Here is a 26167-nt window from a genome sequence, read left to right as displayed (position 1 = left end):
CAGTAGGTTATGTAAACACACGACTTTTGATTCCACAACCAAAGAGAATAAGCAGATAGAGGCCTTCCTCACTGATAAGAGAAATACACCCCTTGCAAACAGCTGTTACAGAAGTACACGTGGAAAAGCCACCCATGCTAGGAGAAAAGTAGTGCACATACATCTACGTAGTACACTCATCTAATAAGAAACAGACTTAGCCAAGCCTAGATTGTGATCATGCCAAGATATGGCCAAAATACTAATAAATCAACTGTTCAGCATCCAAATTTTCGAGTGATTTTAGAAGGCAGTAGTCTGACTTAAGAGATTGAAAATTAATTGCTCTTTGAATTATTAATACCGTATTAATACAGACCAAGTTTTGTCTGACCCATTCAGATGATTAATCATATCCTAATAATATCATCATACAAAATTTAGGAAAACGAGATCTTGGAGAGGGCTGAGAAGGAAAGGATGATGATTTGTGAATAATAGGATTGTCAATATATAGAAGTTAATGTCAGCAGGTGATCTGGTAATATGGTACACGTTTTGGGAGATTGCTAACTCCGAAAGAGGTACATATATAGCATAGGACCATGAGTTAGAACTTGATATGGATGAAGGTATTGCAGGGAGATCTGTTAATTGAACCTGATGCCAGATTTTGTCAAAAGCCTTGGAGGTATCCAAAGGATGACAATATTCCTTTAAGTTTTGGAGACGATAACCTGCAAACATATACCGATAATTGGTGTGAAAGCTGTAGTATTCCAAATTTTACAGACAAAGAGATTGAGTCTTTAGGGAGGAACACTTGGAAACTAATTGTTTGCTGTAACTTAGTTGGTAAAAAATGTTGCCATTTCTTCTATGTATGGTTAGTTTTTATAGGTGTGAAACCGTTAATACTTGATAGTATTCAACTTGGGTTATATGAATTTTTTGTCTTACTTCACTGTTCACTTTTGAGGAATGCCCCAAGTTACAGCATTAAAGAATCCTATGCCTCCATCATCCAAGGGGAATAATAATTTGATATGAATCAGTTTCTGAACGACGTAAAACTCCCGAACAGAAGGCAACATGAAGGAATCGATTAACGTTATGGAAATGAGTTGTAAACCAAAGCATCGGCGACTACAGTCATTCCCTTCCCCTTCGTAACCCCTCCCACTGGCATGCCTCTCCTGTAGACAACAACCAACAATCCTCTTGCAATGGTAAAAGGCCCCGTCCGCCTCCGACCCAGCCAACGGTCAATGATGGATGGTACCAGTGACAAAGGAAACATCCCAACAAGGTAATCGATTCATGAGGTTTGGTGTTTTCTCTCTCTCTCTCTCTCTCTCTCTCTCTCTCTCTCTCTCTCTCTCGCTCTCGCTCTGCCTCTTCTTCTCTCTCTCTCTCTCTTTCTTTCTTTCTTCTTTCTTTTTCCCCTTCTCGTCTCTCTCTCTCTCTCTCTCTCTCTCTCTCTGCTCTCTCTCTCTCTCTCTCTCTCTCCATACCTACGTACGTACCAACCTACTGAGACTTATTGGTAAGAAATGGCTGATATTTACCTGTGTATTGGTTTTACTAAGTAATTAGTTATGGAAAATGTGTCTGTTTTGTATGTATAATGCAGATAATCGTTATAACCTCTGTTATTCTCTTCTTGTGGTTATATTTTTTATTTCTGAGTTTGGTGTCAACGTACAAAAGCCTGAAGTCGGACAACTAAAATCCTATTAATTAAGACTGTCATAACTCCATAACTGTGGTCCTCTCTCTCTCTCTCTCTCTCTCTCTCTCTCTCTCTTTTTTAAGCCGTCTCACTGAAATGCCGAAAGAACTGCAGACAGGTATGGTAGCCACTGTTACGAAATCCTTTCAGTTACTTAACTTTCGAGGTGTGGGAGCGTACCAGACGCACTTTTGTAGGTAATTGTTCTTAGCTAGGATCTCCAGACATTTATTTTTCATAGGTGGTTTGAGGCTCCCACGTTTTACCTTATTCGTTTACTAAATTAATTTGTAAGTTTGGACTAGTTACCGGGATTACAGAGATTCCTACAACTTTCCGTTTATGCAATTGCTCTTTGGACCGGAAAATTATTGGAAACAGTAGCAATTACAGTTCATCAGTAATATATATGTTACAATAATTAGTTCTTGTATGTATCAGCATTGCCTTGAGTATATATATATATATATATATATATATATATATATATATATATATATATATATATATATATACATACATATATATGTGTGTGTGCGTGTGTGTGTATGTATGTATGTATGTGCATTTGTACATGTTTTGATATGGAACACTGCTATTTTAATCTTTCATAGTGAATATGTTTTCTTTGCCTCATTTATTAGTTAAGCAAACGTCGAAAGAAAAGTGCCCACACGAAGGGAAAATAAAAGCACGGCAAAACTCAATACAGACTGAATTATAACATCAGAACAGTAATTTGACAATTCGGAAATAGGTAAAAGGTAGGAAAAATTTAGTTACGTACATTTGATCTTACTGTATCCAAGGAAGTTTAAATCCAAGACTATGGAAGACCAATATCGCAGAGTTTCAGCCTGGGCCAAGAAATGATGGTTTTTGGTTAGTTGGTGGAAGAGGGGGATGTTGAGAGAGAGAGAGAGAGAGAGAGAGAGAGAGAGAGAGAGAGTAAACCTCACATATAACTCAGGTCACACCAAATAAGTTCTCGTTTATGCCCAATAAGAAATTTCGTATACAACCTAGACAATAGGGATGGAGAAGGTCCGGACTTTTATTTTCAGATTGCTATATTTTTAAATAGTATTGTTTTCGAATGTAATTAAGTTATGTAATACCGTTCAAAAGGATTGCATTACTTTCAAGTGCAGCAATTAATCTTCAATGCCCACCTTTCTAGTAGTCTACACAGTTTTTAAGTCCTTAGTACTGCATTCCATTTCTTTAACCATGAGGTTCATGCAAATAACCTTCGCAATTTATGCGCTGAAGAAAATGTACTTGCTCCAATTTACACGTTTTTAAAGCGAATATCAGCTGTGTTTCTGCACAAACGATATCTATAAGAAATTAACGAATAATTGACCTATTTTTATTAATCTTAATCCACCAAATCAAAGTTTCTGTCTTTACTTTGGGTTGTGTTCTAGGTTTCTTCATGTTCCAAAAATTGTTTTATTAATTATTATTATTACTAATATTATTATTATTATTATTATTATTATTATTATTATTATTATTATTATTATTATTATTATGATAAAAGGAAGTGGTATCTAACAAAACTTTTAATGATTGCCCTTTGGAGTTATATTACTTTAAAACTACGTTAAGACTTATCAGTTGTTTCAACAATTGCAAAATGCTCTTTACCCATGATTGGGACGGTGGTCAGATGATGTCATAGGCCCTCTTCTGCCAAAAGTCGCATTCGTATTCTTTTGAGGTGCCACGATATCAGGCTGAGTAATATCTTGCTTTTCAAGTATATTGCCGTATTACTACTGCGTTCATGTAGGAAATACCTTGACCTACCTAAAGGGGTCTTTGACATAACATTAACGTTCTAAATTTGAATTTACCTTCACAGTAAATATTTTATGTGTTTAACTTGCTGTCTTATGATTCTGATTTTCTCTTCTTACTTCAGCTTTTATCGTGCTACTATTTAGGTCTATTGTATTCTGCTAGTTGATAAGAATCGGCCTCAACCCCAAAATATTTTAGTCACTCCAACTTCACATGTTGGAGACGCGTATAGAATGCCTGGCTTTGCCCAGTGGACATTGGATTCCATCCGTCTCGAGGCTCGTATGAGTTACGTTTACTTTGAATTTTCCTTGTCTCAGGCCACTTGTTTATTTGCACTTCCCATTTGATGATTTCATGCTTGATACATAATTATGAGTGCACAAACTCATAAGTATGTTGGAGCTCTTGTTTTAACGGATTTGATGTTACTTGACCTGCCAATTAGTGTGGTCTGGCGCAGTTGTGTTACTTTCATTCATTTATCGACTGTTGTGGTCTAGCTCATTCGATACATAAGTTTGAGTTGCTTCCAGTCGATAGGCAGTTAGGTTTTGTCCTATTTTACACTTATTTATGAATTGTTTCTGCTTTACAGGTATGTGGTTGAGTGTCGTTCAGTGCTCTTCATGTAAGTATTGTAATGTTTCACGTTTCAAACAATTATAAATTGCAGAAAGTATTAGTATTTTTTCATGCTTTATAGTGACCAAGTTATTGGTTTTGATTTCTCTCGTTGGTTAAGCTTAGCATTTTGCCCATATTTTATCCTTTTTTCATAAGTTTTGCGTTCGAAGGAAATGTTTGTTTATCGGTGGATGATATAATTGCGTAGTATCGCTGTCAGTTAGGTGCTCCTCGGAGGTTTAAAATCTAAGTTCTTTTCGCGTTTTACAATTAATTTTTTCTCATTTGCTTTTTAGTTGGTTGGTTTGGTTTATCTTAAGATGTTCTTATGCCAGCACGGGCATTGTCCATTGTCGTGTAAATGGTGCAAAGTGTTAAAAGAGGATGAGAGTCCTTGTGTGGACCACAAGATTCACAGGACGCAACCGAAACTCATTTGCTAGTGTGATTACGATGCAGCCCGTTCTGTTCTAGTATAATTTACAATTATGTGTATTTTTATTCACATTAACTATAGAGATTGCAATTTTGATAAAATCCCATGAATAAAAAGTCGTGATGAAATAAAAAAAAATAATAGAAAGTCGAATAAATGGATAAAAAATATACCAGGCGTCCTTCCCTTAATACCTAATTAAATAGGTAGACTAGGTGGAAAACGAATGAGTATATATGATATCTAGTTATTAATTTATTCGGTTTGTTATTATTCGTCTTATCATTGATATTATCCTCCTCTTGCCATCGGCAGTAAGAGCAGATGGGGCTTTTTTCGGTGTTGCAGATTGTAGTTATTATTACGGGGAGTCTGTTTTGATTGCTGCTTTTGTTGCAAATGAATGTTCGGCAACATGTTCTTTGTTTTTATAATTCCTTTTTCTTTTGTATTTACACCGTTATTGCTGACATTGTTGCTCGCCGTAACGCGTTGAATTGCTATCAATGTCTGCATGTAAATAAACGAAGATTGGATGTTTCAGTCTTGTAGTTTACTGATTAAGAAACTAAGAGAGAGAAAGAGGGAGAGATGGACATAATGGCTGTTGTTTGGGGTTGGGTGGGCCGGGAGAATTTAGATGATTTGAAAATGATTGAAAAGTATGACAAAAAAGACTCAGGTGCGCCAAGTAGTTAAAGAAATAAGCGTATACCAAAAATGTATAAAAAAAAGCTGTAAGAACAATGGTGAAATGGAAAGTTGACGGTGGATTAAAAACAAATGGCATTATTTTATCATTATTATGTTATTAGTATACTTTGTCCCCCAAAAGTACATTAGGAATATTGTTACTTAAATTCATATACTGGGGTTAATAAAACGTAATGGAATAGATAAGAAAGTAGATAGAGAAAGAAATGACAAAAGACAAAGGCTGTTAATATGGATTTCGAAGAGGAAATAAAGGAGTGACTGATTCGAAAAAGTTTAAATGTACAAGAAGAAGAACAATATACACATCATTTTATGAATGTAGAAGTCACTCGGTGTGAAATAAATAAAAACGATGAGAGAGAGAGAGAGAGAGAGAGAGAGAGAGAGAGAGAGGTAAAAGGAGGTCGACCAATGACAAGTGCCGCACCCTAGTTGCTGTAATCATAGGTCGAGGATGCATTTGCATGGCCAGGTATTACAGGGTTGGGACCTCCCAACCACCTACCATCCCCCTTTGATTCCTTCCCTGTCCAACTCCACTAACCCTCCCTAAACCCTCGCTAGTATTAACCCTCTTCCCCCCCTCCTGCCTCCTACCTCTGATATGCCCAGCCTCCCGTCGTCTCCATTTCTACAAAATTAACTTGGCCCGATGGCGCCTTTTTGGTGTACAGATTACATACACCCTCGCCTTCTCTTGGTTGTGTTGAGAGAGAGAGAGAGAGAGGAGAGAGAGAGAGAGAGGATGGGGTCTTGGCCAAACCTTTTACTTTCTTTATTGCTTTATTTGTTAGTCATTTCTCTTTGTTACTCATGTTTGTGTGCAGTGAGGTGTAAATATTCAAGTGATGTCATAATACTAAAAAAATAAGCCTGTATGCGCCGCTCTGTGGAATGTAGTCAAATGATAATGGTGTCAGCTAGCAACGTAGTACTTTTAAAAAACGCAGCAATTAAGGTCATTGCCAATATAAGGTATGATGCTGCTTTCATGAAGACTATTTGTATTACCAGTGTGCTGATGATAAATTAAAGAGATGTGCCTTTTAAGTAGATAAAAGTAACGATTCCATAGCTTCTGTTTTATCATCTTTTACTGTTACTTTTTAAAATACTAATAGCAGATTAATCGCTCAGTTTGCTTTCCCTCTCAAACTTTATGGTTTTATGGTTTTCTTCACCCATAATTTATTTGATTAGTAATACTAGTTAATTTTTTAATCGGCCGTTTATGTAATATAACATTACTAAAATCAAAGAGAATCTTAATCAAACACCATTTAATGACTAGCTTCGTTGTTTGTGGTAAACCCTATCTTATTTACTCAAATTGACTAAAGGGTATTTAACCAACCATTCTTCTTTATTTGCATCCGAAGAATGTCTTAATCAACCATTGTTTATTCAGTTGCAAGTGCCATGGAATATATTAGTACTTATATCTTAGTCCTTGTCAAGCAAGTTATGGCAGAGTTCTTTAAGCAACCAGTTCATAATTACTAACTCCAATTAGTATTCATTTGAGTCGGTAGTCTCAAGAACACAATTTATTAATATAGTAATTTTTTAATAAACAAAAGACAGTTAGCAAATTGAAATTTTACCTACTGATCATGCTTTTAATAACACCTATCTATTCTTATCTGGTATTCTTTATTTGCTATTGTATGCAGAAAAGAGAGGGGGTCGCTATGCATACCGATTATGGTCAATAGCATAGCATGAGAGAGGTAAAGCTATTAAACATAGCACGAGGGCGGTTTTGTGTGTGTGTGTGTGTGTGTGTGTAATATCAAAACCTAGTAAACTTCAAATTTTAGTCATTAAAGATTGTGTTTGTTTTTTTGGTTATCATAATTAGATAGGTCTTACTTTAATTGCAACACTTAAAGTGTTGCTAATATCAGTACGTAGTTTTGGTAATTCATCTTCTACTCATTGTTTTTTCATCCCCTAATAATACTTGTATGATTAAACTAAACATGATAAGATCATTTTTGTAATGTTTGATAATATTTTTATGTCACTGGTAATATCAGGGCTTCAAGGACACACACACACACACACACACACACATATATATATATATATATATATATATATATATATATATATATATATATATATATATTACATGTAGCTTACGATATAAATTAACAAAGACCAATACACGATGAAGAGCTAAGAACTGTTTTTTTCCCGAAAATGTTTGTCTTAAAACGAGGAGATTATCCTCACGCGAAAAAAAAAAATCAAGGCGATTGAGGAATAAACACTAATTCACTTCCAAAGAAATTAATGGTATCAGTAAACTCTATTCTTTTAAAGAAAAGTAATTGATATTGATGGACGAGTTTCTTCAGCTACAAACGAAAAAGCCTCTCACTCTACATTAGGATGTAAAATGTGAGACAAATGACTGTAACTTGTAATCTGGCATAAACACTGGGGCAGGGGTGAATCTAGATGCTTTCCAGAACCTCCAAAGAAGGCTACGGAACACGGTCCACTGTTTTTAAATTTATTTTTTATTTATTTATTTATTTATTTATTTATTTTTAAGGCAGTCTCAAGCGTTGCTTCGTAGAGAGAACCAAGGAAGATAATGTTATGCATTTATTTAGAGTAGAGAAAATTTATTTTGATCATGATATTCTTACTGATTATTCGATTTTAAATTATAGAAAATTTAACGAGTGACTTCTGATATTTCGACTTCATTCGCCTTCTGCATTTACTTTATTAATTCTAAGTTTTTTCCAGAATAGTATCTGTTATTTAGTTTTTTTTAAGAAAATGAAAATCATTGAATCCATAATATGTTATGGTCACCTGGTGACTGCGCATACCCGGCCATATTTTCTTATATTCTCTTTGGTGTCCAACTGTGAAGAAACTCTTCGATTTTGTCGGTACTTCCAGAATTCTGTTCTTCATTTTTACTGAAAAGGTTGAATGTCTTTTTTTTCCCTAAGGAACCAATAGTCGTAACTGCTCACATCTGGCCAATTGTTTTTTTTATTATTGTTTTGGTAAATCAAACCAAAATTATGTCAAATGGTTCAGAAATCACACGTGAAAGGAAAGGCTTTGACAATCCAGAAAATAGTAATTTTTGCTATCGTTATTTCACCGCGCAAAATAGATAGATAAATAAATAAATGAATAATAGCTTGTGCAAAAATATAGTAAATAGTTAATGATGATATTACTTTGCTAACGGTGTTGGTAATTATCTGGAACTTGACGAACTGGTTATGTTATGAACGATAATCGAAAGACGGATAATTACCAGTGCTGTCCATTAATGGCAGAAGATAGGTCACTGGGATTAATTAATAACGATCCTATGGTAGCGGTTAGTGATTAATTAGGGACCATTTCATTATGAATTTATTTAGCGTGACAGTTAATTTTGAATGCAGCTGTATCGTCATTTGCATCCACAATAATTTAAAATTTCAAATGAAGTTTTTTAGAGCTACATTGAGTGTCGTTGCTCTTGATCATGTTCCTTCTCTCTCTCTCTCTCTCTCTCTCTCTCTCTCTCTCTCTCTCTCTCTCTCTCTCTCTCTCTCATATATAGTGTTTTGTTGTATTCATGATATTAATGTAAACCTATCCATATGTACCTTCAATGAGTAAGGAAGTGCTTTGTTATGTACGTGAATACAAACTAGAGAAAACTGGAAACGTTCGTCATACTTTTCATCTGCATAAACTGGATTTTTCTTATGCCATAAAGGAAAGGTGTCATAAGAAACCTCTACTTATCTGATGGTTTCGTTAAATTGCATTTTTATATATATATAAAAAAAGACTCCTAAATACGTGCTGTAATGTAAACATAAATAAGGTTATCGTAAACACGGAACAAGAGTAAGTAAATGATATCTGCTTACGGAGTATTTGCAACAGCACGAATTGCCCGAGGGTGTTCACTCGACCTCACAGGAATCGAGGTAGAAAGGTCAGTTCTCATTTGTTGTAAGACGTATTGGCGAAGACACACACGCACACACACACACACACACGTGTGTGTGTGTGTTTTTTTTGTATAGTTATGGTTGTTTATATGAATTGTTTTTTTTTATCTCTTCAAGTGCACATGTAAAAACAAATTGTATAACTGCTGTAAAATTATGTATATATCTGGTTACGTGATGATAATTGTATGATAACTTTTTGGTAATCAGCGCTCACTACAACGTTTTTCTGAAGATGATTTGAGCCTTTTTCATTTTATTTTTTTCCACAAAGGGGAAACAAGATTCACTGGTAGGAAAAGTAGCCTTAATAGAGTAATGAAAAATGATCTGTTCTTCAGTTTAAAGATATTTTTTGGTACAGTCTTATAAAATAACACTCGCAAAGATAGAATAACTCTGAAATAAAAAAGAAGAGGTATTTGAAAGTTGGCAAATAAGCAGTTGGGTGCAAGAGTCAAGAGCATTCTGATCACGAGTGAAAAATTACGAACACAAGCTAATGATTATTTAGTGGATGGAAAAAGCAGCAGAAAACAAACATAAAGTGGTCCTGTTTAGTTGAGGTAAAATGTAAGGAGAATGGATTTTCCTAAACTGAAAATAGATTAAAATTGAGAAAAATCACTAAGATTAGTTTCATTTTTAGAATTAGAGTAAAGTAGGTTTTAGTATAATGAAATAAATTGAATGCCATATGTTTTCAGAATTCAAGGAAAATATGATTGGATGATTTTTAGTATCATAATTGTATGGTAACTGGGTTTGCGATAGCCAGTGTGCCTACTGGAAACAATTAAGTAATTGTGGTGCCCATTGTATCATACCTGTTACATTAAAGACACCATTGACAGTGGATATGATTCTTGTCCAGTTGTTTTCAGTGCTATCTTCAGTTTCTTCATTACTTATATGAATTCCAGCTTTCGGAGTCTGTCTACTTTTTTTTAATCAACTATACTATATTTAGTAAGTCTCCAGCGACAGAAGTTTTTATGGTGGTGTTTTTGGTCAGTGTCACCTTATGAAATAAAATGGTAGAGTAAGGGCATGATAACTCTCGATGGAGTTATCAGTTCCCTCTCCAAAGTGCGACTAGAAGTTTTTACTGGTCTTAAAGATTTGAAACAAATAGGAAAGTTTTGTAGTTAGTAAGCTATAGATATAAGACTTTATTGATCAGCTGTTCTCACAGCATGCTTACATTCTTGTACTTTGGGAACACTGCTAGGATACTTGTGAATATATGATAGGGCTGTTTCACTTGGTTTTCTACACCGTTAGAAATGATGGCATTCATTCACCCGCCCCAATCAGCGCTGGTCCCATGTCTTGATAAATAGGGAGAGATGGGAACAGGAAGGGGCATCCATTCATGAAATATCTTCCAAAAGCAATTATGAAATGAGCCGTTAAAGATAAAAACAGCCTGAGGGAGTCCATGAAAAATAGTGAGCTCGACTAGGATTAAAGTAAGACGCAGAGGAATAACATGGTTTTCTCATCAATTGTAGCAGCATCACATCAAGTTTTTATTGGTTTTCTCTGTTGGCTACAATTCATATATTATGCTTCCAAACTCATAGGTGTGACGTAATTTAATAATAAGTAGCATTTATGCTAATAATTTGTGTAAATTTTATTAAGAATTTACACTTATTGTTAGTAGTATTTATTCATAAGAATGTTCTGGTTAAGGTTTACCTCAACCCATCTTCTTACAACTGGAAGAATTCTGGTATTTTACTGATTGTGAGAAAAGGAATGTAGGGAGGAGTGTGAATAGAAATGATGTTAACTTTGTACCTTGCTTGATTACTGCCTTTGCTTGCAAAGTCTCTTACAGTCTGGCAAGTTCTTTGATTGTAGTGTTGGCATTGGTGGAGAGGGGGATGTTATTACATAGTTTTCCTTGTTGGGATAAGATTGGCGGTAGAGTATTTCCTCTTCCATATTTTGTGTACCAAAATTCCTTCAGAAGTAATCAGTAGCAGTCAAGGAAAGCATACATTATTTCCACCATCCGCTATATTGTAGGTCGTTTTTTAGCTACCTGGTGCTCATCTGCTAATGATTATAGATTACCTCATACTGAAGGTGGCATTCTAGCCGTTTTGGGGGTGCAGATATTTGTCATACTGGTGTGAGAGGGAGGGCTTTTTTCCATTGAACACTTGAACTGATTTACAGAGGGTAACTTGAGGAGTGGATGGGTTATTTGTAAGGTCAGCCATCAAGCGATTTTGATGTTGTACGAGACCTGTATTAAATAAGTTGCCTTTGATCTTTAGGTGTTAGATTATGTGGTTCTTACTATTTCTTCAAGGGTGAACGAATCCCCCTCACAGTTGCCTCATTAACAATTGCGTTGGTGTGTGTCCAGGTAGAGCCATGAGAGAGAAGACCCTCGTGATGAGAGTGCCCACAATATTCCTTTTGAAGATTTCCAGGTACTCGTTTTTCTTAAAGATGCAGAGGACAAGATTGGTTGGTTGATTTTGTGTAATGTTGTAGATTACCTTCTTGAGCTCTGGTTCATATTCACATTGAGGGAGGAGAGGATCTCCACAGAGCTGCTTTAACATTAGTGGTGGGAAGAGACAGTCAAGGAGTAAACCATAAAGGAAAATTTCTGGCACCTGTACTTGTGACAAGGTAGCCCACATCATTCTCATTTGAGTAAAATACATTGTAACTACATTAAGGCTTTTTCACCCAGCGTAGGGCAAGCCCCTGTCACTGGTATAAATACGTATATGTAATTAGGTGTGAGCTTTGAAATAATATGAAGTTCTTAGTGTTACGACTTGCCATTTCAACCCTATAGTTATGTGGTTCTCAACCTTTTTATTATCATGTAAAAATAACCAAAATGACAGATATTAGTGTTTAATCCATAGTTTTTAAAGTTGCTGAGAAGAATTGTGACACTCTTGATGCCCTTCAAGTCCAGGGTCAGCCCTGATTTGGAGAGGGGGAAAATGTCAGATATTAGTGTCTAATCAATAGTTTAGAGGTCGCTGAGAAGATTAGTGACACTCCCGGTGCAGTTTAATTCCAAGTTCAGCCCCAACAGGGAGCAGGATGAGAAAGGGGATGTAAAGCAGGTGACATGTAAAAATAATCGAAAATGACAGATAATAGTGTCTAGTCCATATTTTTCAAAGTCATTGAGAAGAATAGTGACTCACCCGATGCTTTTCAAGTCCAAGGTCTGCCACAATTGGGAAGGGTGTGAATTGTAAAAATAACCAAAACAAAAGATATTAATGTCTAATCCATTGCTTTTGAGGTCACTGAGAAGAATAGTGACACTCCTGATGCCCTTCAAGTCCAAACTCATCCTAATTGTGAGGAGATGGGAAGGGGGTGACATGTAAAAATAATAAAAATGACAGATACTACTGGCTAATCCATAGTTTTTTAGGTAACTGAGAAGAATAGTGGCCCTCATAATACCCTTTAAGTCCAAGTTCAGCCCCTTTAAGGGAGGGAGATGAGTAGGGGGTAGGAAAGGGGTAACATGAACAAATAATCGAAAACGACACTATTGTGTCTAATCAAGGTCGCTGAGATGAATAGTGATACTCCCAATGCCCTTCAAGTCCAAGTTCAGCCCTGACAAGAAAGTGGGGTTCAGAAGGGGTGGGAAAGGGGTAAAATGTAAAAATAACCAAATCAACAGATATTACTGTCTAATCCATATTTTTTGAGGTTTTTGAGAATAATAATAACATTCCTGTGCCCTTTAAGTACAAGTTCAGCCCTCAATGGGGTCGGGGGGGGGGGGGGGGGTACTGGGTGGTGGAAGAGGATGAAATGTAAAAATAAACAAAACAACAGATATTAGTTTCTAATCCATAGTTTTTGAGGTTGATGGGAAGACTAGTGACACTGCTGATGCCCTTTAAGTTGAATTTCAGCCCTGATTGGGAGGGGGTGAGGAGGAGATGAAATGTAAAAATAACCAAATCAACAGACATTGGTGTCTAATCCATAGTTTTCAATGTCGATGATAAGAATAGTGACACTGCCGATGCCCTTTAATTCCAAATTCAGCCCCAGTAGGAAGGGGGTGTGAAGGGGGTGACGTAAAAATAATCGAAAATGACAGATATTAGTCTCTAGACCATATTCAAAGTCCCTGAGAAGAATAGTGACCCACCCGATACCCCTCAAGTTCAAGTTCATACCCAGTGGTGGTGGGTGGGAAGGGGGTGACATGTAAAATTAATTTAAAAAATGGCAGATATTAGTGTCTAATCCATAGTTTTTGAGGTTGCTGAGATGAATAGGGACATCTAGATGCCCTTCAAGTCTAAGTTCAGGCTTGATTGAAGTTCAGCCCTGAGAAGGGGTGGGAAAGGGTTGACATAAAAATAAGCGAAAACGACAGATATTGGTGTCTAATCCATAGTTTTCAAGGTCGCTGAGATGAATAGTGACATTCCCGATGCCCTTTAAGTCCAGGTTCACCCCCAGTAGGAAGGGGTGGGTGAGAAGGTGTTAGGAAGGGGTAACATGTAAAAATAATTGAAAACAACAGATATTGGTGTATAATACATAGTTTTCGAGGTTGCTGCAATGAATAGTGACCGTTAGATTAAATATATATACATATATATATACATATATATAAACATACATAAGTTTCGGATTTGCTTACCAGTTACCAAAAATAGGAGCCATTGTTTCAAAACTTAAGAGTGTCCTGGCTTTTGAAGAGGAAGCTATTTCTCAGATACCCTGAATGTAAAGTATTTAAAATAATATGCAGTAGTGAAACTAGAACTAAATAGTTATCAGAAAACACATCAAGTAGGCTTGATGAGTTTTCTGATAACTGTTTAGTTCTAGTTCAATACTGTATATTAATTATTTTAAATACTTTACGTTCTGCGTATCTGAGAAATAGCTTCCTCTTCGAAAGCCAGCATGAGGTGTGCAGTAGTCCTCAGTATCAGGCTATTGAAGAGAAATTTTATTTTATTTATGACCATTCGCTGAGAGAGCTATCTCTCCTCAAAATTTTAGAGGAAAGGATGACATTCCCCAGCTTTTCTGTATTTCCAAGGACTGTTTTCTCTAGTCAGTGTAAAGAATGTGTTTAGTTTCACTTCTAGTTATTATTTTGTCCCTATATTTGAAAATTTTAAAAAATTGCAGGTTATTTCCATAGCACTATTTTATATGAAAAAAAAGAGAACCTTTAAAGATGAAGGTATCCAAATTACGTATTGTAAAAATTAGTAATATGGAATCAATAAGTTAAGAGCATGTTAGCTTTCGTTCCAGAAAAGAAAGCAAATAAATATCTGGAGTGACAATCTGTGACATGTAAGTTTATTGTAATGTTAATGTCATCGCAGCGCAAGTATTGCATATTACACTATAGGTTACATGGTAGGTATGTTGAAACAAAGTAATGCCAATAATTGTTTATTTTGCAGAGTCGTCAAAGCCACGTTATGTTTTTCAACAAACTTTTGTAAATCGTCATGTATTGATGATCTAGAAAGTGAATCTGTTCAAATAAGTTTTTTTTTTCAAATGTTGTATTGCATGAAATCGATTCCCATTGATGGATGGGCGTTGGATTTCTCTAACAACAATGAAAATACCATCGTTAACTGAAAATATTGGTAGCTTTTTGGGGCATCTATAACAGTTCCGTCAAGTTCAAGTGGGAAAGCACGCGAGATAGTAGACGATTGGCTGACTTGCCCCGTATCTTACTAGCGTTCGGGATGAAAGTTAAAAGATGATGATGTGATACTCTATACTTAGGTTAAATTCATCAGCTTGAAGAATCACCTCGAGTGCATTCTTTAAGAAAAAAAAAAAAATAGAAAAAGAAAGGCTCGACTGTCCGTTCAGTGACGTAAGTAACAACGCTGTTAAAAGATTAGGTTTTTTTTTTTTCCACCAAGAGATTCGAAATCGAGAAATTCGCGATTTCGAGATACTATTAACCAGTAAATTGTACTTGAATGGTAAATGGGAATTCACACATCTAAAACTGAATTCATGCGTTTTGGTAACCACGACCAGAATTCTATGGTTGAAGGTAAATGTCCAGTCTAGTCTGAACGTAATTTATGGGGGTCCCGAAACAAGGCTGTTTTTTCCAAGGTGTTGTAATAATTACTGATGCTATTGTTTCAACCCTGTTACCTATTATATAATTGTAAGTGGAAAAAAAGGCACGCTTATATTTCAAATGAAAGTAAAATACGAAAGTTGAAAGAATAAAAATTACATTAACTAAAACTTTTCCAGTTAATTTTCGGTGATATGTGTCCTAAAAAAGTGGATCTTATAATTGCATAATAGGAATAAAAGCACTGAGGCAGTTTTAATAATGGAGTTATATTGGAATTAAACAGACTTACTTCTATTTGTACACAAAGTAAATTGTGCCATTTGAGACCATATGGTGGGCCAAGGAGAGTTGTCCGGTTTTCAGGAAAAACACAAATTCTTCGACAAAAATCACCAAGAATTTTTCGAAAAATATCGCCAGATTTGGATGGACAAAATAAAGGCTCCTCTGAGCACTCAAATTCCTCAATTTTTCGGACCTGTTTCCGTGCTCTGATGGTAATGATATCCAATTTTCGAGCGCACACCGTCACACACACACAAACACACACACACACACACAACACACACACACACAGAGAGAGAGAGAGAGAGAGGAGACGAGAGAGAGAGGAGAGAGAGAGAGAGAGATTCTTTAAAGTTTCTTCATTGACATATTTGTGAAGTGAATATATGATTGGTAAACACGTTGTCGAATTCCTGGGATCCAATAGCCGAAAATACCGAAAGGAAATCTTACAATGCTGGTTGTTAAATTAAGATCGTATCAGACCTCACCTCCTCCAATGGGAGGCCCAAGTCACCTGTAGTGTCACTCACTGATTGATAACCTTGTCCTACCAGATGCCAGATGCTGCTAGATGGTGGCTTCTCTTTTTAAGCTAATGACCTCTGTTGCTATTCTTTGTTTGGCAAACCAGTAATCGGCAACTTCCTGGCAACGCTTTGGTATCGTAGTTTAAAGCTTTGCAGGATTGCAGATAGCTTTAAAAGCATTTTAGTAACTTGTATGCTCACCCGCCGCCTCGTATGTCATCCGGGAGATAAGTCATCGCCCAATCAGGGACTGGATTTCAAACGCGAACGAGATATCAACCAATGGGGTACAGAGAGAGAAACCTGTTGGCCGGGCACACTGACATGCTTAGCTGTCGAGGAAGACAAGATGATGGGGCCCCTCGCATAAGCCTCGGGGTCCCTCACTCTCACCCATAATTACACACTTAATTGCACTTTCGTCTTCTACCCTGCGCTGCCCCCTCCCCTTCCCTCCCTCCCCCCATGCCCCTCCCCCCACATACACTTCCCCAAATGGGTCCTCAGATTATTATTATTATTTTCATTATTATTATTGTTATTCCGAGAACGGTTTTTACTGTGTTTTCATTATTGATGACAGAATTATATCCTGTGCTGTTGTCTCGGCCAATGCTGCCGTCACTTTCAATAATTATTATGAAATAAATCCAGAGGAAATTGATTTAAATTCGAATTGCGTTTAGTGGAAACGTCGTAAGCTTTTTGTGTACCACGTGAACTCATCTGAATATTTTCCTTAGCAATTAAATTTATCATCTGTGTACATCCAATATGAGCACGTGTATGTGCCTGTTTTTTTAGGCAATTATGCCTCAATGCATCCTCTGCAGTTCGAAATTCCTTTATCGTGGCTTCTAGTGAGTGATAAAGGAAGGCGGGACGGAACGAAAGCAAAATGCAGGCCGCAAGGATTCCTTCAGTTGAATAATTCGTAGACAGTGATGGCTTTCATGTGTAATTAATTTTTTGTATCGCCTAACTTAGCAGTATTTTAGCTTCTAAATACGATCGTATGATTTATGACACCGATTATGCTTTTCAGACCATTTAGTGCTCAGATCAGATCTTGGTTCTTAAAACTTTTTGCCCTGCTTCAGGTCTCTATTAGTTTCTGTGTTCTGAGCCATTAAATTTGGTAAACAAGTCTGGGTTTTTTTAAATATTTTAGATTGATTTATGACATAATCATTTAAATGTATTCTCAGGATGATGATTTTCTTATTTACGTTCCAAGTATGCTTCATAGTCGTGTGTGTGTATATATATAATATAATATGTATATATTATATATATCTATATATATATGTATATATATATATATTATATTATTATATATTAAAAATATATATAATATATTATATATATATGTATGATGTGGTATATGCACTCATTATTTGAATGATAAGGGCACTGATAGGTGTTGGTATAAATAGAGCATCCTTGTAGGCTCCTCTCTCTCTCTCTCTCTCTCTCTCTCTCTCTCGTCTCTCTCTCTCTCTCTACTCTATCTCTCTCTCTCTCTCTCTCTCTCTCTCCTCTAATTATATAATATATATATAATATATATATGTGTGTGTGTGTGTGTGGTGTGTCGTGTGTTGGTGTGTGTGTGTGTTGTGTGTGTGTGTGTGGTTGTGTGTGTGTGTGTGTGTATTACAATTTCCCACCTTAATCATTTCTACAAGATTCCTTTTTATATATTCAGCAATGATTTGCGATCGACCGCCCACACACAAACATAATATAAGCTTGTGTGTGTGCGCGCGCACACAATGCATTGCTGAATATATAAAATGGAATCTGTGTATAAATGATAAAGGCGGGAAATTGTAATACATAACACGAAGAGACAATCAGTTTGGTAAATGACAAGTTCAACCAGGATTAAACTGGTTAAATAAGTAAATGCTTTGAAGTCTAAATAAATACATTTCAATCTAACAATTTGTCACTTGCTGAAGTCACTGCCCATCCGTAAATAAAAGATCATTGCATCTCGGGAATGAGTGCATGCATAATTTCTTATACAGTAGCGTGCTGGATGGGTTACTGTCCTGGCTGATTTAGAAATTCTTTTTATAGGACCCCCTCCAACATTTAAATCGAGGATAATATAACTCCTTTCGTAACATTAAAAAAAAATTATCTCGACTCGATTTGAAAGTTCTCTGGGTTGACATCTCATCTTTGTTAGTCTTTCCGAGAGCCAGTTTAGCTCTTAGTTGTTTAAGGAATTTTCAGAGATCCACTTCTCCCTGAGCGGTTGTTGGTAATGATGTATTTGGAAATTACATAACTAGAAAATCTATTAACTTTGTTTTCTTCAACAGTTTTGAAAATTCTATTTATAGTTACGCCCTAATTTCGATTGCAATGATAAATATGAAAATTCCATTCACAGCGGTTAAGAACCTTTTATAGGATCGATGAATTTTACATATTTCTTTTATAAATGCCGTTTTGATTTTCGAATATCTGGGTGAATTTCAAGATTTTATTTTTATTTTTTTTTAATTAGAAGTAACATTTTTGATATTTTATTGTCTGGACTGATCCGAAAAATTAAATCACAACGGGCACCTAAATTGATTGAGGTTCATAGAGATTGTTTGAGTGCTTAGTGTGTGTAACCACATTTTTTATTTTAATGATATCGTTATTTTGCTACGGCCTGATGGTTATGGGAAAAAGAAGCAGGAAGTGTGTCAGAGATTAAAATAATTATGCTTGGAATATTATGGAAAAGTAGTGTGACAGAATTATTATTATTATTATTATTATTATTATTATTATTATTATTATTATTATTATATTATTATTATTATTATTATTATTACTATTATTAAAAGTAATTGAACATCTTCCATGATGTTCGTAGATGCAGCATGAACTTGTATTGGGCAGATTGAGCCTTCATAATGTCATACTTTGGTGTGCTTTCTTGTCACTTTTAGGTTTGTCTTTGTATTCCACAGTTCTACCTATAATATTTTTGAATCTCTTAATACTAGTGCTCAATACTTGCAAGCGTAGGATGGTTCAACAAAAGTATGGTAGAAATTAAATGGCATATTTTTTTACATCTCTTTTCTTTGTAGGGGAGTTGATGATTTAATGGCGATTGTGACAGCGATCAGATTGTCGCCAATAAAAATAACTTCCGTAGACGGGCAATTGTATATAATTTTTAAAAACTCCGTAGTCATTTTTGTCCTCTGATGCACGAAATATCCGATTTGATAATATCATCCTATTGTGGAGTTACGCCAGAAAGAGCTGTTGAATAGCAAACAATAAAAAATTATAAGTTTTTTGAAATGTAAATAATCGCATTGTTGTAAAGTATTACTATCTTAACTGATATGATGAGCGTGATGCAAGAGCGGTACTTCCTTTTAATAAAGTTTTTTTTTTTTAATTTCTTTTTAGTGTATTAGACGAGATCTTTCTTTTGGAGGCTAGAAATTTTTGAATTTTGGGATCTTTTGTGCGCTTAATTCACATCTGGACGATTTAATGGTTGCACGACATTTTTAGGTCACTTAATAGTAATTTTGACTATTTCTCTTCTGATTTAATGCAGATATTCATATTTACGTAACTATGAATATCATATTTTTCAGAAAATTTTCTGTCCTTGGTTACTGTAGCTCTCGTATGGTTTCCCGTATTGTGTGTGTTTTTTTTTTTTTTTTTTTTTTTTCATTACAGTTACAGAACTCCTTATCAACTTTGATTATTAATTTAACATAATCTCAGAATTGGATGCACTATTGATAATCCCAATAGGTAAATGAAACTATCTTTCTAGCTACAGCCGTTTCATCCTTTTTAGAGATAGGTAGCATGATTTTGACCTGGCACTTTCACAGAAGGCACGGTTATACTCATAGCTGTGTGCCTTGCATTTCGTCTGTAATGTTATCTTTGGTTTAGTAGAGCGTGGTGTTCCCACCTTTTCTTCCTGTTTAAAACGTTCACTCATGTGAGAAAAAAATTATCACCTAGGAGGTAGGAAGGTTGTCAGCATTTTACAGGTTAAGATAATTTTTTGCCTCCATGTATATAAATACACACACACACGCGCTTATATATATATATATATAGAGAAGATATTATATATATATCTTATAGTATATAATATATATAAAGCTAAATTGGCCCTTGCCCCTCCACAAACACTTGAAGTGAAGATTGCTTTCTAAATTTAAAATATAATAGTCCGGTGTCATGAATGTATGGTCACCCTGAACATCGCATCAATAGCAGGTTAAGTGAACGCTAGCTGTTGCTAGTTTTCCTTCAGAGTATATAAGTTATTTCGTTGTTTTTATCGGTTAAACGAAAGCGTCCCCACTTATTTAAGTTAACTAAACGATGGCCCTACGTGCATAAGGAACTGAAATTGGCCTTAGTATATATTATGTAGGCTTTAGTGTCAAGGAATAGTGTAATCATGAATTAGACACGAGTTATGTGAAAAGGATAAAAACATTTACGAAAATGGTCTTGGATAATTATTGCTTTTTTCATGGCATTCGCAAAATGCTCGCTTGACTTTTTAAGTTTATTGAACTTGCTATGGGGATAAATAGCCTTTAATCAGTCTATGGGACAAATAATTTAGACAAAATTTCCTCATTAGCAAGCAAGTTGCGTCTGTATTTGACGCAAAATATTTTTTATGCTATTGTTACTTTTTAGTGTTCTTATTCTTATTATGTTCGTTTATCCAGTTTCCAAGCCGTTAATGGGATGTTTTTTATGTCTCCGATTTGTTTTAAAGATAATTTTAGTGCTGGAACTCATTAGTGTTTTATGAGTATCATCTATTTTGTTTTCATTGTTGCTAGATAACCTTCAGTCTTTAGCGCTATTTTTGTTCATTTTTATTGATACTCTTTGTATGTTTATGGTCAGAGTTACCTAGTGTGTAATTGTATGATGGTCATTTGTAAGGGATCTTTGGTCTCTTTTGAATTATCATTTGGAACGTTTGAAATCTGCGACTGATGATTGCTGCATTCGAGTCATATATCGATTACCTATTTCATAATTTGAGGGGCAAAAGTCTCTGGTAGTAAATTCTTCATTATATATATATATATATATATATATATATATGTATATATTTATTTATATTTTATATATATATATAAAATAAATAAATATACATATATATATATATATATATAGATGATAGATAGATATATATATATATCTCATTAATTTGAGTGAATGTTCTCATTTGCTAAATTTTTAAAGCTTGGTCTTTTATTTATATGTATGACAAATACTCGCAGGTTAATTACTTTCAGCTAATTTGAGTCTCACTTCCTGTACAGACAACAGTGTCATGAAGCTGTTCGACCAAGCATGTATAACCTGAATTTCCAGGAATATAACTCATTATGAAGTACAGGTATCCTGTATTTTATGAAAAAACTCTCTCTCTCTCTCTCTCTCTCTCTCTCTCTCTCTCTCTCTCTCTCTCTCTCTCTCTCTCTCTCTCTCTCTTCTCTCATCTCTCTCTCTCTCTCGTGCAGTAACATTTATGAAGCAAATCTGTGCACTGGGCAGCCGAAGACTATTCATACATCATTCTATTTGCATTCTGTCATTGCCTTTTCGAATGTAACACAAGACGAGGTCCTAGCTTGAAAAAAGGAGTTGAAATGCCATTTTGCATTTCCTCTGCTTCTCGTCCTCCTACTCCTCCTCCTCCTCCTCCTCCTCTCCTCCTCCTCAAGGAAGAGCGTCTAGATAGATCCTCGAACTCACCTTTCTCGAGGACATAACTTACCTTCATTAAGCTCAACAGGTAAAATATGAAGCTATGTTTACGGTTAATAACATCTCCATCTGCATGCTATAACTAACTTTTATTATGCTACAAAAAATGGAGGTACAGCCAGCTTCGAAACCTTTAACATATCATTTGTTGGAGTCATAACTGAACTTTAGTAGGCTGCAAAGGGTATAAAAGCGTGGGCTATCTCGCCCGCCATCAAAACATCATTAAATGCATCTCTCTCTCTCTCTCTCTCTCTCTCTCTCTCTCTCTCTCTCTCTCTCTCTCTCTTGCAAAGAACTCCTTTGATTTTTTAGGTTCTTCCTTAGAACATCTTTTGGTTTCTACTTGGACTCCTATCCGCCAGACTCCAGACTCCTCTCTCTCTCTCTCTCTCTCTCTCTCTCTCTCTCTCTCTCTCTCTCTCTCTCTCTCTCTCTCTCGTCTTTGGCTTGGAACACCTCCCACTCGTTAGGGGAGTCATCAACATTTGGTCATCAGCAATGGGCAAACTGGAACGGCCTCAACCTTGGTTTCATTTTTTAGTGGTTTATTTTTTCTACAGTTCTTTTAGACAGCCATCGTCTATTTCTTATACTTTTTACTATTACAATTATTAAAGGTATTCGATCCCTTTCCTTTCAAAGATGAGGGCGGGTAGAACAGGCAGCCACCCCGGATATACAGTAATGTAGACTTCATTCTCTCTCTCTCTCTCTCTCTCTCTCTCTCTCTCTCTCTCTCTTTGTGTATATATATATATATATATATATAGTATATATATATATATATATATATATATATATATATATTTTATATATGTATATACATATATAAATATATATATATAATATATATATATATATATATATATATATATAAAAGAAGATGAGGACTAAATGCAAAACTTCACGAAAACTTTGATATGAGATGTTCTGTTTACCTTGGATAGGCGTCTTTCTAATCCTGAATTGGGTACAAGAAAGCTTCCCAGCTTGCAAGATCAATTCCTTTCTTTGAAATCTCTAATGATTTTTATTTATTCCTCTTTCATCTCTATCCTAAATGAGAGGTATTAAATACCATTGCTATGTGCTAATGATTTGTCTTCAGGAGAGTAATGGAAAAAGACAAATTTTTTGTGACTGGAAATTGGCGTATCGGTATTTTTTTTTTTTTTTGCACACTTGAGAAATATGCATGGTTAGAAAAAAATTAGTATTATCGGAGTTGTGTTTGATTTTAGAACGTAGCCTTAGCTAAATCTGAATTGTCAATTTTATTTTCTTGTGATTAAATGTAAATTTCCTTGCTCTGAAAATTTACGTAATGTTTTATTGCGTCGAGATATATATATTTAAATTTCCCTTTTGTATTTTACCTTTTTTGTCGTATCATTGTGGCAGAGTACATAATTTTTCTAACAAATGTTGTCACAGTCGTAAGGTCTTTTTAAACCGTAGTGATTATTACTGTGTAGTTCTGCCCGATCTGTGTATGATTAATGTCCTTTAAGATCAATGTACTTCACCTCAATTATATTGTGGCTCTAATTATCTTAATTTTGAACCAGTCCAACTCTTCCTTTCCACTGTCTGAGAGTTGAATGGCTTTAAGTGTCCCAGTTCTTGGCTTACTAGCGCTAGTTTCACAATTCATTCATTCATTCCTGTTACATCTGGGTCCGTTTAACAGCTTTATCGGCGCCTCAGTGGCGTGGTTGGTATGGTGTTAGCGTGCCACCTCGGTGGTCGCGGGTTCGATTCTTGGTCATTCCATTGAGAAGTGAGAGATGTGTATTTCTGGTGATAGAAGTTCACTCTCGACGTGGTTCGGAAGTCACGTAAAGCCGTTGGTCCCGTTGCTGAATAACCACTGGTTCCATGCAACGTAAAAGCACCATACAAACAAACAAACAGTTTTATCTGAAATTCAGAATTGTCCAAGTTTTCAAAGAAATCCGTGACCAGTTATCGATAACCTTCCCCGTGATAAACTGTCAGGAATTTTCGTTAAACTAACACTAATTTCTGTGAAACTGTTCTCTCGAAAGATCGGGCCACTTCTTGGCACTTTCCCAAAATTATTCAGATCCACATCACGATTAATATTCGCTGGATTTGTCCTTGACATTTACTCTTGAAGTTCAAGAGAAATCTTCCTTAAGTTTTTGTAGAGCGTATTGCAAAATGTGAGGCAAACTATTACTATATTATCGTTGATCCATGACCTGTTGATATTGAAACCTACCATGTAACTATGTCTATGAATCTCGTTGAACGCCTTGTTTACCCTTGTCACGCACTGCAGTAATTGACCGTATATACAAATGGGAGAATAATGAGATTATGTAGGCATATGATTTAAATAGGCCCTTTATGTTATTTCAAAATTATTGTTAAAACTTTATCATTCAGTTCCTGTATTCGCCACTTTGTATTTTGAAGCCTGCGTCATTATTTGAATTTCTTGGCCTTCTTTTCTTCAGAAATTATGAGTGATTAATTATCTTTTCAGTGTGGAATTATCGATGCAGATAAATGAGAATTGTAAACTCTTGGTGATCGGATATTTGGAGCGGTCATCCCCAAGTGTGAGCGTTGGGTTAGGTTTTCTCTGGACTCTGTCTTTCCTGACTCTCGCTGACTTCATTAACGGAGACATTTTGATCGCTTTGAAATTTTTTTTTTGCACATCGAAAAACGGTAGGTTACCTTAATGGGAATAAAGTAATTCGTCGATATTTAGATAAGTGTCTATAGCTTTTGAATGTCATATAATGCACTCTGCTTTTATACGTAATCACCGCGTACTTACACTGAGGACGTTTGGCTGGGCCAAGCAGGAATATGGTTTGGGATTTTAGGTTTTCTTCATTGGCTGTTTGTTGTAATCTACGTTGTTTGAAGTATGCCTAAGTCTTGGTATTGCGTACTTCATGATTACCGAGGTGTCTCTGGTGAGATGCGAAATGAATGACCTCATCTTTTGTGTGGTTCCAGGTGTGCCTCGTGCCTCACCTGACCTATCCTTGGTAATTACGTAGCACTATGTCCCTCATTCTCTCTCTCTCCCCCATCCGCAATATCTCGCCTGTTTATTCATATGCTTAATTCACCCCTCGTTATCTTGTTCAAATGACTTGTTTTTTAGGATCCTGACGCGGCATAATAAAGTTTTAATGCCTTGTGAGATGGGTTGTGATTCTTCTCTTTAATGCTTATTTACATATTGTTATTTTATTTTAATTGGGTTTTTATGACACAAAATGTTGTGTGGATTATATGAATACCAGTAAATGTAGGCTCATTCCGTTTTTTTTTTTTTTTTTTCGATTTTTTTTTTTAAGATTTCGAGCTGGGTTTTCCGGACAATTGTCCTGTACAAGAACTTTTTTTCCCCCTCATTTTCGTCTTCGATTTCCTATGGTTGATGTCTTTTGTGGGTATTTCTGAATAATTGTATTTCAGTGTATCCCGAACACTGAAAGGTACTGACAAGCAAGAAACATTACTATTTCTGTGAGCTTGAAGGCTTTTGTATATTGCATGTGAAATATTGTTGCTCTGTTTTACTGTGGCTGATGCATTCATCAATATCCAAATATGCATCGGAGTTATCGAGCTTTAATTGGTGATGAACATTTTGTTTTGGACATTTAAATTGTCATTTATAACTTTTAAACAGCATGGAATTATGTTTTGATATTTATGGAATTACATTTTTTTTATTTAGTACCGCGGTTTGCAAAAATGACTGCATTTTGTATTATTTTTTAATGTACCTGTGGTGATGTTATTGGTGTCCTTTAGGTTTTTTTGTTTTTGTCTTCAGGTTTACTCTTTTGTCTTTTAAATTATAAAATCTTCCACTTTTAACACTTTTTGAATATGAATAACCATTATCTTATTCATTTTCATTTTAGGTTTTGTCGTATCGTCCACGTTATATATGTATATTATATGTTCTCAAAGATTTTCTTTAAAAATTTGATCCCAGGATCATTGTATTCAATATATCAATTAACAAGAGCGTCAGTGTCATCGCAACCCCTGTATTGCTTGAATGATAACTGTTTCAGTCATGTAATTGACTTTGACGCCTGCGAGCGAAGTGCGCTGGCACAGCATTGTCAATTGTTCTTCAACAGTGACAAAGATGGAACGATT

At 35.4% G+C, this 26167-nt stretch overlaps 1 protein-coding gene across 1 annotated transcript in view; it reads left to right on the top strand.

The window, feature by feature from the left end:
• LOC135218401 (uncharacterized) overlaps positions 1–26167 on the top strand; it is a 701048-nt gene that overhangs the window by 289182 nt on the left and 385699 nt on the right. The window contains exon 3 of the mRNA XM_064254700.1: positions 4119–4151. Within this exon, the coding sequence (XP_064110770.1) occupies positions 4119–4151 (33 nt within the window). The remainder of the gene's footprint in view (positions 1–4118; positions 4152–26167) is intronic.

The sequence above is a fragment of the Macrobrachium nipponense genome, chromosome 9 (genome assembly GCF_015104395.2).
Source record: "Macrobrachium nipponense isolate FS-2020 chromosome 9, ASM1510439v2, whole genome shotgun sequence".
NCBI classification, from domain to species: Eukaryota; Metazoa; Arthropoda; class Malacostraca; order Decapoda; family Palaemonidae; genus Macrobrachium; species Macrobrachium nipponense.
Note: the sequence above shows the minus strand (reverse complement) of the source record. Positions and strands in the feature narration are given on the sequence as shown.